Raw genomic sequence first — 18,557 nt, 5'->3', positions numbered from 1 at the left:
GTTTTATTTTGTAATCTGCATTCTTAGGTTTAATCAAAACAGTGCTTTGGCTTCTTTTAATTTAAAAGAAAAATTAGTGAAAACTACAATAAATAACATTTGATAGTTTGTGCTGGAATACACGCTACATCTTGAAATTATGACCAACAAAACTCTAAAGCTCAGTTTGAGGACAAATCTTAAGATTTAGGGCTAAATACATGTAGTTAAAATTCATAATTTCTTAGCACCCTGCATTCACTGCCAGCTAACTTTCAAAATATCTGGCTGATAAGGAAGCTGGCAGAGACCCCAAAGGAACAGAAGTTAGTGATACAAAGTAAGGCCTATGCGAATTTTCTGCTACTGGTTTTAGATTACTTGCCTCAGAAGCGTATGCACTGAAATGACTTGATTTTTAGACATAGCCACACAATTATTCATAGGACGCACAGTTATAAGCTCCAGGCCCTTGTCTGCACACTCAGATATATCCGTGTTCACATGGGTGGCCGTGCTCTCACATGTGCCATGAATTGTCAGGAATGCTGTTCAGAGTTGGCTGATCAAGAGATACACAGCGCAGAGGAACAGGATTTGAGACAGCCCAGGGTTTCCTCTTCAAGTAGGTTTAAAACTTTTTTTTTTTTTTTCTCACAACTTCCTTCCTGTTCTAACTGCCAGTACTCAGAAGTCAGCCTTGAGAGACAGAGGCACCCAGGACGGAGACGTGAACCCCTGAATGTAAGTTGAAATACCTTCAGGGTAGGGGAGGCTACAGGTGAGCACAGACAAACGGAGGAATCTCTACACCAGACGACAGTCCTCTACGGTTTATTTTTTTGAGAGGGGCTGTGCCTCTTTAAAACAAACATTATAAAAGAAAGTACTAAGGAGGCTGCAGAGAAGGGGAAGTCAGAGCAGGGAGTGGCAGCAGTGACTCAGGCGAGGCACCTCGGTGAGGGAGGGTGCGTGCTGCAGCCCAGGAGAAAAATTCTGGATGTCTTGGAAAAGGGCTCTGAGCGTAGCCACTGGGTGTGCCTGGCCAGGTTCCTACAAGGTTGGAGCCGGCATCTGGCCAAGCTCAGAAGCAAAAAGACTGTAGATCCAAACTGATACGAAACGCGTTGGTAGATGGTGGGTTGGTGCTGGGGTGGAGATGTGTGGTTTCCTGTTTATAGGCAGACTTTAAAGAGACTGGTTGAAAAGAAAAAAAAAAATGGTTCAAAGTTGTCAAATATTAAGCTGTTTTCCACTGAAGAATTTTCTGGTGATATAAAAGAAATGCATAATGAAAGCCTCCCCTAGGGTACAGTGGGATTTAATTATCCAAGGGGGGAGCATGGCTATTCACTCATCCCTCTACAGGAATAGGTAGCATTTCTACCACTAGCAAAAGCCAATGAGATGGGCAAAAAGATAAGTGCTGTTGTTGCCAAAGACCAGCTCTTTACCTCTGAGAGAACTGAAAGCAAACACGGAAGATACCAAACAATTTATTAAGAGATACATTCTAGAAAAATCCAAGTGGGCTCAGAGAGGACCCCCAGTCAGTGGGCCTTCAAAATGTCAGGGTCTGAATTTGGCAGCCATGAGAAGTGCTTTAGGTGTGACCTGAAATACTTTCTTCCTTTTTAGAGGATGTCCTAGGCAGCATGTTTCAGAAAGTGGTCTGTAATTAAACTCTGGACCTAGGGTAACTTGTGGCATGGGTCTGATAAACTCTGAGCTGTTCTGCTCAGGGTGGAGGAAAGCAGATTGCTCCTACATGGAGGTCCCATAGTCGCCCCTTCACGTAGAGACCAAGAACCACTGAATTCAGGGTTAGCATGTTGGAGCCGCAGCGCAGGAATGATCAAGTAAAGGAAATCAAGCGGTCTGTGCTGGCCCCAGAGAGTTCAGTCGTAGGCAACCATCATTCACCCTCGCCATTGCTTTGTCTCATTACATTTATAAGGAAAGATCCCTCCCAAATCCAGATATGACACAGACATAGTAAGATCATCGTATTATTTCCTGAGATGTGTGGACTTCTGAGAGAATAGTTCATTCCCCATGCATACCGCCCAGATCCAGCACACGTGGAATAACCAGGTTATAGCCGAACAAAGGCTGGCATCTTCCAGGCATTGGAATTTGGTCCTTATTTGGGAGACCGTGAATTTGTCCCTCAGGAAGTATCCTCTGAGCAATGTCAAGGTTCTGTTTTCAGTGGAAGCTCGGAACAGCAGAGTCAATCTGATGGAAAGATGAGGGCCCCGACCAATTCATGGGAGCACAATAAATTCCAGACTTCAGCTGGCAGGAAGAGAGGTGCCTTGGGGGGAGTAAAAATTAAGCAGATAGAGAAAGAGAAACAACTTACGTGGAGGGCCTTCTACGTGTCAGGTCTGGTATGAGAAATTTATAAATCTGAATTCTGAGAGGACACAGTGAAGGCAGGAAGGCTCAGAAGTGTTCAATGACTTGGCTAAGGTCACACACTGGTGCAAAAAAGAACCAGTAGCTACAATGCCTCAGAGGGACATTTTAGGAAATGCCCATGGAAGAAATATTCTTTAATCCCACATTCTGAGCATCCTTGTTCCTGGGTCAGTGTTACCGTCACCCAGGATCTTGCGTTAGAGTCCATACTGGCACCCCCAGAGATGGGTCTCATGTTACTCCTGAAGCTTCGACATTTATCCATTCAATGAAGAATCACTGAGTCCCTCCCTGCTGGTTTGCACACACTCTGGTTTCCACAGCCAGAGCTGGTAAAAATTCACTTGGGTTTTCTTAGAGGCGCTGATATTCACCAATTGTGCTTATAAAAATCGTGTCTACTTCTGTCTAACTTTTCATGCTTAATTTACAACCTCTGTGAATGGATCGAGTAATTGCAGTGTAGTCTTTTGCCCAATAATGGCTGCCTTAATGCAATTTTCTTTGAGCATTATTTCAAATGAATGTTTGTGGAAGTAGGGTGACTTCACACAGTAGAGGCTCAGGAAAGTTGAATGCATCCGCTGAGTTCTCGCTCCTTTTGCATATGAATCTGGGTGTCCACGGGGCATTGGCGCTAGGACCACCCGCCTTCTTCCTTGATACTAAAATCCACGGATGCTCTGAGTCCCGTGCCCTCAGTATCAGCAGAGGACCAACTGTACTATGAATGTCCAGGAAGGAATGATGTATTATTTCTTGGGAAATAATTATTTCAAGGGAAATGCTAAAGAATTCTGCTTCTAGGAATCTGTACCCTCCTCTGATTGATCTTAATGTTTATTGTATGTAACAAGACACTGTCCTGTCAGGCATTGGGTTGGTTCCTCTTATCCAGCACTGCAGTTTCAGATGTTCTTGGTGGGGCGGAGGTGGTAGAGAGCAGCTCTGAGAGGCCCTGGAAGCACCAGTTCCTCTAGGTCACTAGGGAATAGTGACACACCAGAAAGGAATCCAGAACCAAGACAACTTCTGGTGTCCCGAAGGATAAACTTGGATTCCCCCAAATGAGCCGAATTACCACGTAGGCAGCAGAGCAGACCCAAATCCTCCTCAACTAGCTCTGAGATGGTCCAGCTCTCCATGACCCGCTATAAAGCTACAACCCCAGATTTGGGGAAAGTGGGCATATCCTGGACATCGGGAAGTGAAGATGTCAGGGATGAAAGGGAGTGCTGATGCTCACATAGGTTCTTCTCTGATGGGAATCCCCTACTCCTGTTACTTCCACATTCCTCTCTCTCTCTCCCTCAACTTTACTCTTTTATCTAATACTCCCGGCCTGTGCATCTAGAAGCATGATCTGGCAACTTTGGGGCATGAGTTAAGTCTCCACTGTACTTTGCTCCAGAGCCAGAGGGAATTCTCTCCATTAGCTGCGCCTGTGTCTCCTGTCATTTCCCATCATTCACAGAGTGACCCCTGGCTTCACTTATGAAAGAGAGCAATAAATAGAATCTAAAATTAAATTGCTTTTTAAATAAATATAATAGTGACAGTCCCATTTTACGGCTGACTCAGTTCATAAACAATCCTTGCAATTCCCAGAACTTCTTGTCTCTTTCCTACTCCTCAAAGAGACAAAATCTATTTTTAAGAAGGAAGGAGAGGACCTTGTCAACACTGCAGATCCAAAAGAAAGCATTGGTGTCTGGCAGCCAGTTACCTTGCTGAAGCTGAAACTGTAGCAAAACAGACAGCGTCACCAGGAAGGGAGGAGACAAAGGGAACAGAGTGTTATTGAGCATCTACTAGTGACCAGGATAGTCCAAGAACTTTTCATGTTTTCTCCCACCCTGTAAAGAAAGATTATTATTCCCACTTTACTGGTGGAAAAACTTGGGCTCAATGAGGTTAATAACTGGCTTAAGTCACATAAAAAGTCAATCATGGATACACATTTTGAATTTCTGGTCCATCGGTCTCGAAGCTCAAGTTCCAGGAGACATACAGGGTCATCTTTCTATGAATTAACCAGGTGATTTGTTTCATCTAAACTCAAGAGTTTTACCTTTTCTTGCCCTCCACTTATTTAGAACTGCATTAATGGACCAGAAGAGTGTGCTCCATCCTGGAGACTGGTAAATTCTTAAGTGCATTTCACTTTCAGTGTCTTGGAAATTTCACCGAATTTGTAAGCAAAAACACCGATTTGTGCTATGTTATACTCATGCCATGAGTACCCACCCTAATTTAATTTGGCATTTTAATTGAGCCTGAGAGGATTAAGTTCCTGCCTCAGCCCATCTAAAGCTTGGCACTGTTTCACTGAATACTAAACATGGGTGTGTGAGGGTTTGCTGTGAAAATTCACATGTGTAGGCATCTGTGAAGCAGGAAATAGATAACTAGAGTGGTGAGCACATAAAAAAAAAAAAAAAGCGTGTGTGCTTTGGGGCCTTATGAAATCTAAAATTGATAATTCTCCATTTCACTTCTACTGTGTAAAGAACCAAAGTCAAAAACAACCTACAAAGAAACAAACAAACAAAACAACCCTGCTCTTTGTGGAACAGGGGGTGAGCTGCAGAGGGAAGGGAGCAGACCCCAACAAGAACGTTCTATGCTCATGGGCTGGGTTCTCCCCAACCTCACCTCCGCTTCCTCTTTCCCTTTCTTGTTTTACAGGCTTCTTTAACTTAAGGAGCATTAGGGTCATTGAATTATGAAGGGGGTCTCAGAGATCTTTTAACGCAACGATTTCATTTTGCAGAGGCCAAAACTGGAACAGAGGTTCAGTGACTTGCGCAAGGGGACACGGAGCCTAGTTGCACCGAAACCCTCTTTATGTGACACTTCCCTGACTTGCTAAAGCCGCCCTGCAGAGTTTTGCAAAGCAGCACTTACCTCTGCCTGTGCACCCCCCGGGGAGATTCCCACAATGACCAACGAGCTCTCCAGAGCTCTCCAGTTTCATTATTACTTCTTAATAAAGACAGCTGGAGCGACAGAGCATAGAGCCTCAGGTCAGACCACCCGGGCTCAGATATTCATTCTGCCGCTTGCACAACAAGTCTTCTTGGGCAAGTTACTTACCTCACCTTTAGTTTCCTGATCTGTAGAAGGGAATGATGATAACGGCCGTCCTTAGGGTTGTGGTGAGGACTAAATGAGATAATCCTCAAGACAGCATTTAGCACTATGTGTGATAACTGTTAGAATTATTATCATCAATTACAAAACCAGCTGTTCTTTAGATGATGAGATTAGAAAAAAGTCTGGAATTTCCATAAAATTCCTATTCTCACTTCAGCAGCACCCATAAAATGGAAAAGAGAAAAATGAGGGAGTTCCCTGGTGGCCTAGTGGTTAGGATTCCGGGCTTTCACTGCCGTGGTCCGGGTTCAACCCCTGGTCAGGGAACTGAGATCCTGCAAGCTGCACGGTGCGGCCAAAAAAAAAAAAAAAAAAAAAAACAGTAAAAATTATAAAAAAAAAAAAAAAAAGGAAAATTGTATTTGTAGTTCAATATACACACACAGGTAGTCTGGGACACCATTGTCAAGATATATAAACCAGTTGGGGCTTTGGGAGAATCTGAAGTTCCCCGGAAATGAACTGTGAAATTGAAAACGTAGGATCTTTGGGGAATTCACATAAATTTGAAATAGTAAAACAGAGGTAGGTAGTCTCTTATATACACCGGTGAAATACGGTAACTGAATGGCAATTTAGCTGACACTTGACTACAGGTAAAGGCCTTAGAAAAGGAAAGCACCTAGAGATGGTCTGCCCTAACCCCTCACTTCCCAAGATGAGGAAAGGAAGATCACAGCAGTTGGAACATTTGCTCACAGGGTTACAGCTAGTTAGTGGCAAAGCCAGAATGAGAACTCATGCATGATGAGGCCTAGTTCAGTGAGGGAATAATTATCCAAAATCAAATAGATTGACCCAGAACTCTTCCCTAAAACTGCCCCCTGTGCACCGTCGCTCTTCTGCTGGGCTTGTGGTCAGATCCAGATGTTACCTGGTATCTTCTCCTGCTTCTGAGGGCCAACGTTTCAGGTTCACAGACAGGATCCTTGGCTTGAGGCTGAGTTGTGCCATTGGTCTGGCCAGGCTTCAGAGACAAGCAAGCTTCCCCTTTAACACTCAACGCTCTGCTTCATTGTTTCCAAAAGTTACAGTTTCAAGGTCATGTTCTTAATCATGGACTTCAGTAGAATCTACAAAGGACTTCAGGAGTCCATGAACCCCTGTACTGCATGCACAATTTCATGGACTTTTTCCTTTTTTCCTTTTATAAGGACCGTGACCCTTACCCAATTTTTAAAGAGCTTTGTAATCTCCAAAAAGATTAAGAACCATCAGTCAAACGAGCTGGGCTTTTTTGATATGGCTAGATTGCTCTTCCTCCAGCGTTTTCTCCACTTTGGAGAATAACTTAAATATCAGTATGTGCTAAAGTACAGTGTCTTGTAAATACTAGATGCTCATCAAATATTTGTGACCTTAATTTTGCTTTTAAAAGGCCTTTCCCTGAGAAGTGGTTTCCAGTCTTTTATTTGCCATATTATAACATTTTCATCTTTTCTTCCAATCAGCTCTCCAGAGTGAACTGGTTTGGGGTCATCTGACTTCATATCTCTTTTTTTTTATGCTATATAATTAGACCAAATTATTTTCATGTAGTCCCGAATTTCCTCCTTTTGACTTCCACAATTTCATATAGTAATCCCACATTATCCTCTGATCTTCAATGTCTTTAAATAAATTTTTGGCTCATTTTTATAGAGCAACTATTGTATCTCTAATGAATCAAGGAAATTTAAAAGTGACACAAGTCTCAGATTCACTAATGAAAAGATCAAGCTCTAGATGACAGTTAAATTGACTTGTCAATGATTACAGTGTGAGAAGTTAGCAAATGCTGTCCTAGACCAGATCTTTCTCTCTCTCTGTCCCTCTGTCTCTGTCTTTCTGTCTCTGTCTCTATCTCTCTCTCTCTCCTTTCAAAATTGAGATTGGAGGGTGCAGAATTACAATTCCCTAGGTTATTAAAGTCACCTTGATCTACTGTGATGTCATCGTCTCATGGTCAAACTTCAAGCACATGACTTGTTAGAACCAAGCGATATATTCCAGAAAGTCCTGCCTATGGGGGTTGAGATGCTTTCATCTGTAGATAGCTTTACTGATGCTCTGTCTGCAGGTTTCTTATGTGACCTCTACCCTGGATATCTGGTCAGGCTCCAGAAGAGAACCTGTTTCATCGGATTAGTCTCCTCTGGGTTGCTCTTTATGTGTGGCTTAATGGTTGTCCTTAAACTACCCACAACCTACGACCTCCACCCACTGCATCCTTCATTGTTTTTCCAACCAGTTCATTCACTTTCCCTGAGTGTTGTTTGTAACATGAGTTGAGTTAGTCACTCTGTTTATTGTGATCTTCTCTAGAGGCTCAACTCTGAGTGGAGCTGGTTCTGTAGCTGAAGCAAGAGTTGCCATAGGAACAGGCCTACATGCTTCCTTCCTACACAGGAAGCGGACCTGGGCATTGCAATACTGTTTTCAGAGTTGATCAGGAGTCACAGTGTTTGGCTTGTTATTTTGCTGGAAGAGGATTGATGAGCCAGGAGATATGATTTCTTTTCCTTTCCTTTTTTTATTCTGTTAAAACTGCTTTTGTTTGGCTTCACTTCCAAATTATTTTTCTTCCTGTTGCCAGTAATAGTGACATTGAGACTCAAAACCATAACTGATTTTGGCCAGACACAGCTTCACTCTCAGGGGACTTTATAGAGATTTGAAGAGTCACTCAGGATGAGATGTGATAGGTATTTTCTTAGTGTTCTGCCACTTCCGAGCACTAAAGCCTTTACCCAAGACAGGGAAGAGAGTTACCCTCAGAGCAGAACAAAAGGAAATCAGGACATTATCTCCTTCTCCAAATATGTCCCTTGTTTCCCCAAATAGCTCCATTGCTGCCAGCCATGGGGCCTGAAATTCTTCCAGTAGAGATTTCTTCCTCTTTATTAAGACATGGCATCTCACCCAGCTATGTGAACTTGGGCAGTTCTCTTAACCTCTGGGTTTCAAGGTTCTCAATGATTAAATTAGCGTTTGGAATATATTACCTCTAAGGTTCATTTCAGCTCTGAAAAGCTCTGACTATACATGCCCTAAGAGGAATAATTTTTAAATTTATTATTCATTCATCAACACTTAAGTGTGAATAATTTTATTAGATCTTCCCTCAATGTTTTAACACAAAACAAGTAAATATAAATGATGATGGAAGAAGACAGACCCCAGAGTATGCCCGGGCGAGGTCTTAGAGCATAAGGTCAGGGGAAATCTCGAGAGGGTAGAGAGGTACTAAATGGGAAGTGGAAATGGATAGAAGGTACTAAAGACACAGTTACAATTTGTCTGGAGGAATTTAGAGTCCTTTGCTATTTTGTGTCATTTCCAAAGAACAGAAGATCTTTATATATAGAACCTATTAAGTCAATGAATGAACACTTATAAAATGGCTGAACTATTCCAGTGTCTTGGGAAATTCAAGAGAAACACAACACTTAGTACCTGCCCTCAAGGAATTATTAGCAGTGTGGGGTGAAAACCAATCAGACACTCAGGCAGGTATCACAGGGACCTACAACTTCTCAGGAGTTACCTTTGAGCTCTTGCAGGAGTTCAGGGAAAGATTCAATGAATGGGAAAGAGCTAACTTTTTTTAGCACGTACTTGAAACCATCATAACTGGGATTGTACACCCTGAGCACTTTGACACTGGCAAGGCTGGCTGGATTTGGAGGACTGTGATAATTTCTATAAGTATATGAACTAGGGCCACTCATTATTGTCCGGGGCAGCTTGCACTATGTTGTTTCACTTGTTTTACAGAACTCCCAAAGAGTTACTTATTTTCTGTCAGTTTCATTCAGCAAACGGGAGGGACCCATCACAGTGTGGTAACATTCAGGCATGTCAAAGGAAAGCCTGGAATGCATTATATTCTTATTTTGTGAACTAGAATGAGGCTGAATTAGCGGAAAATCTGGAAAATCACTGACAATTGCACAAGTTCATTCTGGCAAAAATAATGCTAAGAACAGCCCGACAAACATCGTTCATATCCACTGACTTTTGGCTAATAGACCGTCATCTCTCTCTCTCTTTCTTTCTCTCCCTCCCTCTCTCTGTAGATCAAAATGACTGAAAAGGCCCCAGAACCACACCTGGAGGAGGAGGAGGAGGAGCTGGATGGCAAGCTCAATTACAAGCCTCCACCACAGAAGTCCCTGAAGGAGCTGCAGGAGATGGACAAAGATGATGAAAGTCTAACTAAGTACAAGAAAACGCTCCTGGGGGACGGTCCTGTGGTAGCAGGTGTGTGTGTGCAGAGATGGGGGGCAGGTGGAGGGGCACTGACAAGGCAGACATTTCAGCTACTCAGGAGCAGTTGCAAAGGAAAGTGTACCAAGTGCTTCCAGAGTTAAGTGAGTGAGGTGCCATCTCTATGTGCCGAATCAAGTTATGGACCAGATACTTAAGTCTTCTTTCGAGATAAGGTGCAAGTTGACATTGAAGTAGATAAAAATAACACATAGGGAGGGTTTAGAAGGAATTTCAGACTACCACTCAGAATTGTATTTTCTCCACGATTGCTCACATTCTCTCCTTTTCTTCTCTTTCTCCTTCTCACTCCTTACCTAAATAACCATCTCTTCCACATACACATACGCAATGGCAGACTAAGACATGGCCCAGAGATATGGATGGGCCGTGACTAACCAACAGAGTACCCATAGCCACTCAGGAAATGTCTGCTACTGATGATTGAGATGGACCTACAAGTACCTGAAGCAGAAATAGCATCACTGGAATTTATAAGGCCACTAAGACCAAGCATGGTGAATCTGCCACTTCCATTTCTATTTCTCCTCCAGATGGAGATATCCCTTTTCTTTTTTATCTTCTCTCTCTCCTACTTGAAATGCACACACACACACACACACACACACACACACACACACAGAGTATGTAAATACCTCCTCTCTGTGCTTACATTCCCTTTTGAATCCTGCAGACCCAACAGCCCCCAATGTCACTGTCACCCGTCTTACCCTGGTTTGTGAAAGTGCCCCAGGACCAATCACCATGGACCTCACTGGTAAGTGGACACATCTTTTCTGTTCAGTGGGGCCTAATGGCATCACTGGGTAAACTGGTTTTTGTCCTCTGTCCCAGCAAAAAAAAAGAAAAATCCTAGTAAAGTGAATTCTAGTAAGGTATGCTGAGACCAGTTCACAAATCATAGTTTTCACAGTATTTACTGTGCTTAATGAAAAGCCCAATCTCTGTCTCTAATTGAAAAGGGGTCAGGTGTAAGTACTGGATATAGCTACCTATATCATATTTATTTCAGATTTTTATCTCCACATGGTAGCAGGAGAATTACTATTTGTGTAAAAAGACTGCTGATGGAAATGTTAAGAAGCAAGCTGTATGCTTCTGAAATGGTAATATTTATATAATCTAAACATCAGAGAAAATATTGACCTTACATCAGCTACAGAACTTACCTGAAGACAGGAAGCCATCTAAGACCTCCTGAATAATGCTAGGAATTCCACTGTTAAATACACATTATTTAACTTAAAGCTCTGATTCTTTTAAAGAAGCAACTTCCCCCACTAAAGATATACAAATTAACATGTTATTTTCTTTCACTTTATTGTGACAAGGGTCAAGTCCTTTCCTGAGACTTAGGTCTGGAGGAAATGAGGAGAGACAGGGAAGGTGGGTGATTTGGGGAAAATTGGCAACTGGAAGGAATGAGGAAAGGGCCACCGAGCTAGGGGTTGGGGGCATGAAAGGCAGGTCTTTAGTAAAAAACAAAAAATTATTACCAGATTCAAAAAATGGACTCATGAGACAGAATAAAGCATGACTCTAGAACAGTAGGCTTAGCAACAAGGTGGTTCCCCTCACACAGGACACATCCACTCTTTACCTTATATGGGCTTTTTGTCAGAGAGAGGAAATTGGAGGCTAAGACACACTTCCTATTCAACCGAAATCATTAGAGCACGCATTCGACTACCTCCATGTTCTAGCATCTCTCCAAGAGAGAAACTCTCTCTCTCTCTCTCTCTCATCGGACCTCAGACCTCTTCCTGTGCGAAATTGCGTAAAGTTACCAGGTACAACCGTCATTTTGCAAGATAAGGTCTGAATTAGCGCTAAGGAAACCTGCTCTGTTCAGAAGGGCTTGATGATATTGCAGGGAAAACTTGGTCTCTGTCCTCTTTTCCCAGCAGCAAGAAAACCAAATTCAGTTTTCTGTCACAAAAAAGCTATGGAGGTGAATCCCAGATGTATACATAGGATTCTGGTACCAACTCTGTACATGAAACAGCTGCACAGAACTGTGCAAAACATACACACACACGCACACACACAGAGTCACCCCGAATGTCAAATTATACAGGATCACATTGGGAGAGGAGCAGAGAAAAATCACCTCTCTAACCAGGGTACAGGAATTAGGGGCAGATCTGTTTTATGGAGCCTGAAGCTTTTATAACTTAAGTGATGTTTCCTTTTCCTTAAGAAAAATGATATGAAATTGCAAATGCAAAAGCAAAATTAAGTACAAAAGTGAATTTTTTTTAGAATGATAAAAAGGAACCAAATGAGTACATTTTTTAAAGCTAGAAAACACCACAAATGCTAACAAATCTCCAAAAACAAATAGCTGGCACTCATATAATATTTTTCTCCTGTTTCTTTATTTGTGGGGTGGGGGCAGAGTCTTTAACCATAATGTCTTACATATTCTTAAGGTTGCAGTCAAACTTGGGGAAAAGCTCTATCACATTTCTTTCACATCTGGCTGCAAGATTTCAGGCATTTCAAATGTGTGTTTGTGCAGCAACTAATCTCAGACATTCTTTGACTTGAGGACCATGTGGATCATGTTGCTCTGAGGAGCCCAGCAAATGGCTCTGGAGCTTCAACTTCATTCATCTCCTCGTGAATGTCCTTCTGAGGAGAATTAACTGTTTCAAAATCCACTTCTACAGGGGATCTGGAAGCCCTCAAAAAAGAAACCTTTGTGCTAAAGGAAGGTGTTGAATATAGAGTCAAAATTAACTTCAAAGTAAGTATCTGGTTTTGTATGTTTTAATAAAGTTTAAATCTTTCCTATAATCAGAGGAAGAAAAAATCAAATTCCTTGCATTATCACGTTGGCATACTTTTTGTTTATTTATCTTTTTTCCCTAGACTGTCCTCTCCCCAATCCTGGGCTCTACCTGTTAAAGGTGCACCTTTGCTTCATGCCCTTTTTCCAGCCAGGACCCTTCCCTTGGACTCTCCCTTGATCACTGAAGCCAATGGGATCCCTCTCCTGGGACCTTCTAATACTCCCATCCACAAGACACACATTACTTTGTTTTATATCATTTGTATCATTTCTCCCCCATTCAGCCTAAACACCTTGAGATAGGGAGAGACTATCTATCCCTTCTTTGCAATATTTCAAGCAAAACTTTGTAAATGGTAGATATTTCATGACTATTTATTGAGAAATAGATAAATGAATGAATAAATTAATAGGAAAAGAAAATAGAACAGCTAGAGCCTCAGCTCTAATTGCTCAAGGATATATAAATCCAGGGGGTGTGGTCCTTGGTAAATAACTGGAAATTACAACTTAGTTGTAGAGCAGGTAAACAAGTAAGAGCAAAACTAAATAGGAGATAAACTGACATAGAATGAATAGGCCCATATCCCAGTGAGCAGCCAAAATCAAGGAGAAAAGTAACCTTGACTTTGAAAACAAATGAGTTAGAAATTCACTGTTTGCATTTAATTGCTTATATGTGCCTTGGTTGCCCCTCACTCCCACTTGGTCACTTCCTCCAGGGCTTGGGCTCCACCAACAAAGACCCCATCTGCCCTCTCTATTTGCACACCAGCCCTTCTTTCTCCAAGGTTCAGGATATGATTCAGGGTCCATGGACAATCATTCCCCACCACATACAAATATGCCTCAATATAATTTCCTTCTGAAAATATTTGTTGATGCCTACTCTATAATAGACACTCTATAATAGTCACTTACTTGTTTCCTGTATTTATTACTAAAGCACCTGAGAGTTTAGTAAGGCATTGTATCCAAATATGCTTCAAATGGGTTTCACATCAGTCCAATTTCGAATCATTAATGCTACTGCCTTAATTTTTCAATTTAATAAGCAGTTGGGATTGACACATATACACTAATATGTCTAAGACAGATAACTAATAGGAACCTGCTGTATAAAAATCAATAAATAAAATTCAAAAAGAAAATGTTGATGTGAATAAGATGAGAAGGAAAGGTCTGGTACATGGGCTTCTGCCATGGGTGGGAAGGCCGGGGTTGGGTCCTCGGCAGTCAGGGTTACACATGAAGGCGATGGAGGAGGTGGGCACAGAAAGCAGTTTTCAAGTCCCATCCACTTCAGAGATTTGGCCTTGTCTCTAACAGGGAAAGATCACTCTCTATGTGTAACCCACATAAAGTCGAACTGCCCTGTGGCCTGTCCCAGCGTGGATCGAGGAAGAAACACCAGTCCAAAACTGAAAATATGTAATTGGAAAGTGATTTAAATCTTTACTGATGTCTCTTGAAAAATGGCCAAGAAAGTTTGCATTCATAACACCAGCAGCACATCCTAGAATCCTCTTTCACTATCTCTCTTAGTTGCTCTCAAAGTTCTTCTCTTTCTTCCTCAAAACTTAACAACAATCTCCAAAAACTGGGATGGTTCTTTTAGTTTCTCCCCCTTTTCCTTCTGCCTCCCAAGGAGGTGTGGTATATGTGATTTCCATGGCTCTCACTTTCATTCATGCCCCCAGTAAACTGTCTTTTCCTGGGGTGGAAAAGACAATTGCGAGGGATGTGCAGGCAGAGGAAGAGAATAGCTAGGAATATTTATACTTTTCTTTTGTCTGTCTCAACCATATTTATATTAAATGAACACTCCATGCAGCATTAGAAAAACAGGAGTCTCTTTATTTTGAAGCCCTTATTTACTACTCTGCCACCATTCCTGTGTTTTGGTCTTTTAACCACCAGACCACATCTTCTACTAGGCCCAGAAGACCAGCTTAGAGACTTCTAGAAAGATGCATTCATTTTTCCTATTTCTATGAGTCACAAGTGGAAGTCAGAGGAATTAGAAAGTTTGGGTTTCGTTTCATCACAGTTTCTTCAATGAAGCTGTTTTCATTCTGTCTGCTTTTGGTAGGTTTATGCTACAGATTTTACCGAGTGACAGTTTCAAACCTCAGCTGGCAGTATTCACTGCTATGCTACCTCACTGCCAACAAAACAAAATGTAGCACTGACAGATTGCTTTAACTATTCTGTCCAAAACAAAAAGGGAGTCCTACTTATTGTTGAGGAGAAACTATTTTTAAGATGCTTTAATTCTTACATCGGTGAACAATTAACCAAGCCATCCAGCTAATGCTGCCATGCCCACTTTAATTTGTTTGTATAAACATGACCACTGTATAAAATTAGCAGAGAGACCAGTTCAGTCCTAGGTAGAATGAATCATGGAAAAACAAAGTGCTTGGGCTGTCTATATTTTCATTCTGCTTTAGTAAATTTTCTTTGAAAGGCTTGGGAAAGTGGCAAGATCTCAGACAACGTCTGAAAATGACAGTCATCCAAAATACTTGCCAGATGCAAATGGATTTCACCCATTATTTACATAGGGGGATGTTTTCCTGTGACCCATCTCCTCATCTCTAGACTCCAATCACAGTTACATTACAGGCAAAATCATCTTCTAGACCTGATTTTCCATTACGACTTTTGTCTGTTTGTTTTTCATATGCTAGGTGGATCATTTCTGAAGTTAGGATTTTTCAGATATCTACACAATAGTTTCCATTGGTACCTTTGTAACCTAAAACAAGGGTGGTCTTCTGGCCAGTAATATCAGGGAGGGGGAGATCAAGACCATTCTCTGGACCATTGAGGAAGGAGAAATGTAATGAAGAATACTGAGACAATGTTGTAATTAACCATTCCCTCCCCGACACCAAAAATCACAGTATTAGACAGTTACAACCAGATTGGTAACGTGGAGTCTTGTGACCTCCTCTCTCCAATGTCTGCCTCATCACCACGCTAAAAGACAGTAGTAACTTATTCTGAACCAAATCTTCAGTCCTTTCGTCCTCAGAGAAGCCTCAGCTAGGTAGGATCAGCATGAAAGATGAGGAAAAATGAAAGACCCTCTAATCTGAATCGCTTGGATCCTTCCCACCTACAGGTGAACAAGGATATTGTGTCAGGACTGAAATATGTTCAACACACCTACCGGACTGGGGTGAAAGGTAAAGTATCCATACTTTCCACTGTCCCAAACTCTGCTTCTCACTGACACTTAAACTTCAGGTTATTAGCAATTTTTAGTCCTAGACTCATTTAAGAATCTGATGACAGCTGTGGACACTCACCCTATGAGAGGCACACATATACTTCTGACCTACATATTAATGGCAAGTTCTATATTCAGGAAACTTAGTTAAGACTGGGTCAGCCACTAACCTTCAGCATTCAGCTTCTGGAATTCAACTTTATTACTTATGAAGGGGAAGAGTAACCAAGATAAGTTTGAATCAAAGTACATAAATGTACTCTTAAAATTTAAAAAAAAAAAAAAAAAAAAGCAGTCCACAAGTATAAAACCTGGGTGTCAGAGAAATCCAAGATAGGAAAGATCTATCCAATGGGAGGTGGGAGCAGCATACGGGGGGCAGGTGGCAGGGCAGAGGGGTGGGGACGGTGCTCAATTTCATAAACAAAGAAATAGAAAAAAGTACTCTTTCTAGAACTGAGAAAAGCTTTGTAACTGAAACAAATAATATCACATTACTTAACGTGCAGTTTTCTCGACAAGTTGTACCTAAGCGGTACATGCCGTGGGAACCTGTCTTCAGTTGTCTTCCATTAATATGGGCAGGGAGAAGAGAAAGGTGGAAGGCTGATGGAAGCACTTGTAAAGTTCCCTTTTACCTGAAGGTGTCAAACAGCATCCCCCAGAAGTGTGAAACAATAATGTGTAGGTCAGTTCCTCCGAATCAATCAATGAGGGCTAGGGAAGACATTGATCAATTTGCATGACATAGAGAACCACTCAGTGACTCAAATGCCACAGAAGATTGTTAACCTGAAAGATCTTGGTTGATCTTTCCAATACCTAGTCTCATGAAAAAATAGTTCAGTTTCCTATTTTCCTTTAGGCGTAAAGGCTGTGGTGCTTCACTCGGGCAAGAGGTCGATGACATGTCTGTAGCTGTTCCTCCAAGCTTATTCAAAACAACAGCCAACTAAATGTCACCTGCCTGCCTACCTACCTTTACTTATACTTTCTAATCCCTACTATTCTTAATATATATCCCAGTTACCTATTAATAACTTTGGTTGGCTATTTTTACTATCTATCCCAGTTCATCACTATTTTTTTTAACCAAATTATTGGTTTTTCCTTTTCATTTAATTATTCCATCCATGAATTCTGTTCATTCTGATCCCCAGCTGTTACCTTACCTCCTCCAACTGTTCGTAGAATGATAGTTTGTAGACAGAAGATCCTTAAAGTTCATTATATAGAAAAGAAAGAGAGGCTCCAAAGTGTTAGGTAGTTGCAGAGCTGAAGCCAGAACTCAGGTCTCAACTAGTTTGAGATATTTTTTTATGGAGATATAATTGACATATAACATTGTATCATTTTGAGGCTTATAGCATAATGATCTGATATATGTATATATTGCAAAATGATTACCAAAAGTTTAGTTAATACCCATCACCACACATAGTTACAATGCTTTTTTCTTGTGTTGAGAACTTTTAATATCAACTCTCTCAGCAACTTTCAAATATACACTAGAGTACAGTTAACTATGGTCACCATGCTGTACATTACACCCCCAGGACTTACTTATCTTAACTGGAAGTTTGTACCTTTTGACCACCTGAGATTTTTTTTATGGTATAATCTGCTACATCTCCATAAAAAGAGTCTTGATCCCCATGGATTTAGGGCACTGATTCCCCACCTTCCTGAATCTCAAAATCAGCTGTGATGTGTTTTAAAGACACTGTTTCTTGGGACCCCCAGCAGATCACTAACCTTTGGGAGTGGGTCAAAGAATAGTGTATTATTAAAAAGAACTCCAATTTTTTTAAAAAAAATGTTTTTAAGAGAAAACAAAAAGTTGCCCCAGGTAAATCTGGTGTTTAGCCAGGATTGGAAACCATTGCTCTTGGCTTTGATCACAGTGAGCTGTGCTCCAAATTCTCCAGTGTGCAGAGTTTGTTTTCCCTCTACCAGGCTTTCACCCTAATGAACTTTTCTTTCTTCCCAGTGGATAAAGCAACATTCATGGTTGGCAGCTACGGACCTCGGCCAGAGGAGTATGAGTTTCTGACTCCAACTGAGGAGGCCCCCAAGGGCATGCTGGCTCGAGGCACTTACCACAACAAATCCTTCTTCACAGATGATGACAAGCACGACCACCTTACCTGGGAGTGGAGCCTGTCCATCAAGAAGGACTGGACAGAATGAGCGCCTCTGCCCATCCCTTTCCCTACCTTTGCCACCCAGAAGAGCCCCGTCCCTCCTCCCTGATCACAGCTGAGCCCCTTCTCCAGCAACCTCCACCTTCTCTTATCGCTGCATCCTCTCCCACACTGTCTCTCACAGTGGTCCCCCAAACAAGATGCTTAAAACCCAGGCTTTAATCCTGCCCCACCCGTCTGATCCCCTCTCATAGCCAGATCTCCCCAGTTCTCCATCCCAACAGACAATCGTTTAATATTCCCTCTTTTATTCCCATTCGAGCAACTAGAGGCCAGGAAATGGGCAAACTAGCACTAACAGTCCTTTTGCCTGGGGTCCCTGTATCTCCTCCCATCCCTGGATTCTCCTGTGGTTGCTGCTCGTTCACTGAAGGTCCCTAATCACATTCCCTGCCAACTGGGGTTCTTCTTTACTGGGAGACACTGTAAACAGCACAAGAGTACAAGAATAAAACAGTTGTATGATCAGATTGAGACCCTCATTTCTTTGCTT

General features: G+C 41.8%; 1 protein-coding gene across 1 annotated transcript; it reads left to right on the top strand.

Moving 5' to 3' along the window:
* The first annotated feature begins 615 nt into the window (after positions 1-615).
* ARHGDIB (Rho GDP dissociation inhibitor beta) lies at positions 616-18,534 on the top strand. Its single transcript, XM_059935358.1, has 6 exons — positions 616-723; positions 9,618-9,801; positions 10,502-10,585; positions 12,501-12,577; positions 15,753-15,816; positions 17,851-18,534. The coding sequence occupies exons 2-6, from the start codon at positions 9,624-9,626 to the stop codon at positions 18,048-18,050; spliced, it is 603 nt and encodes a 200-aa protein (XP_059791341.1). The 5' UTR covers positions 616-723; positions 9,618-9,623; the 3' UTR covers positions 18,051-18,534.
* Positions 18,535-18,557: the final 23 nt, after the last annotated feature.

Source organism: Balaenoptera ricei, chromosome 10 (genome assembly GCF_028023285.1).
Source record: "Balaenoptera ricei isolate mBalRic1 chromosome 10, mBalRic1.hap2, whole genome shotgun sequence".
Taxonomy (NCBI): Eukaryota; Metazoa; Chordata; class Mammalia; order Artiodactyla; family Balaenopteridae; genus Balaenoptera; species Balaenoptera ricei.
The sequence above is the reverse complement of the archived record's forward strand: the minus strand, read 5'-3'. Positions and strand labels throughout refer to the sequence as shown.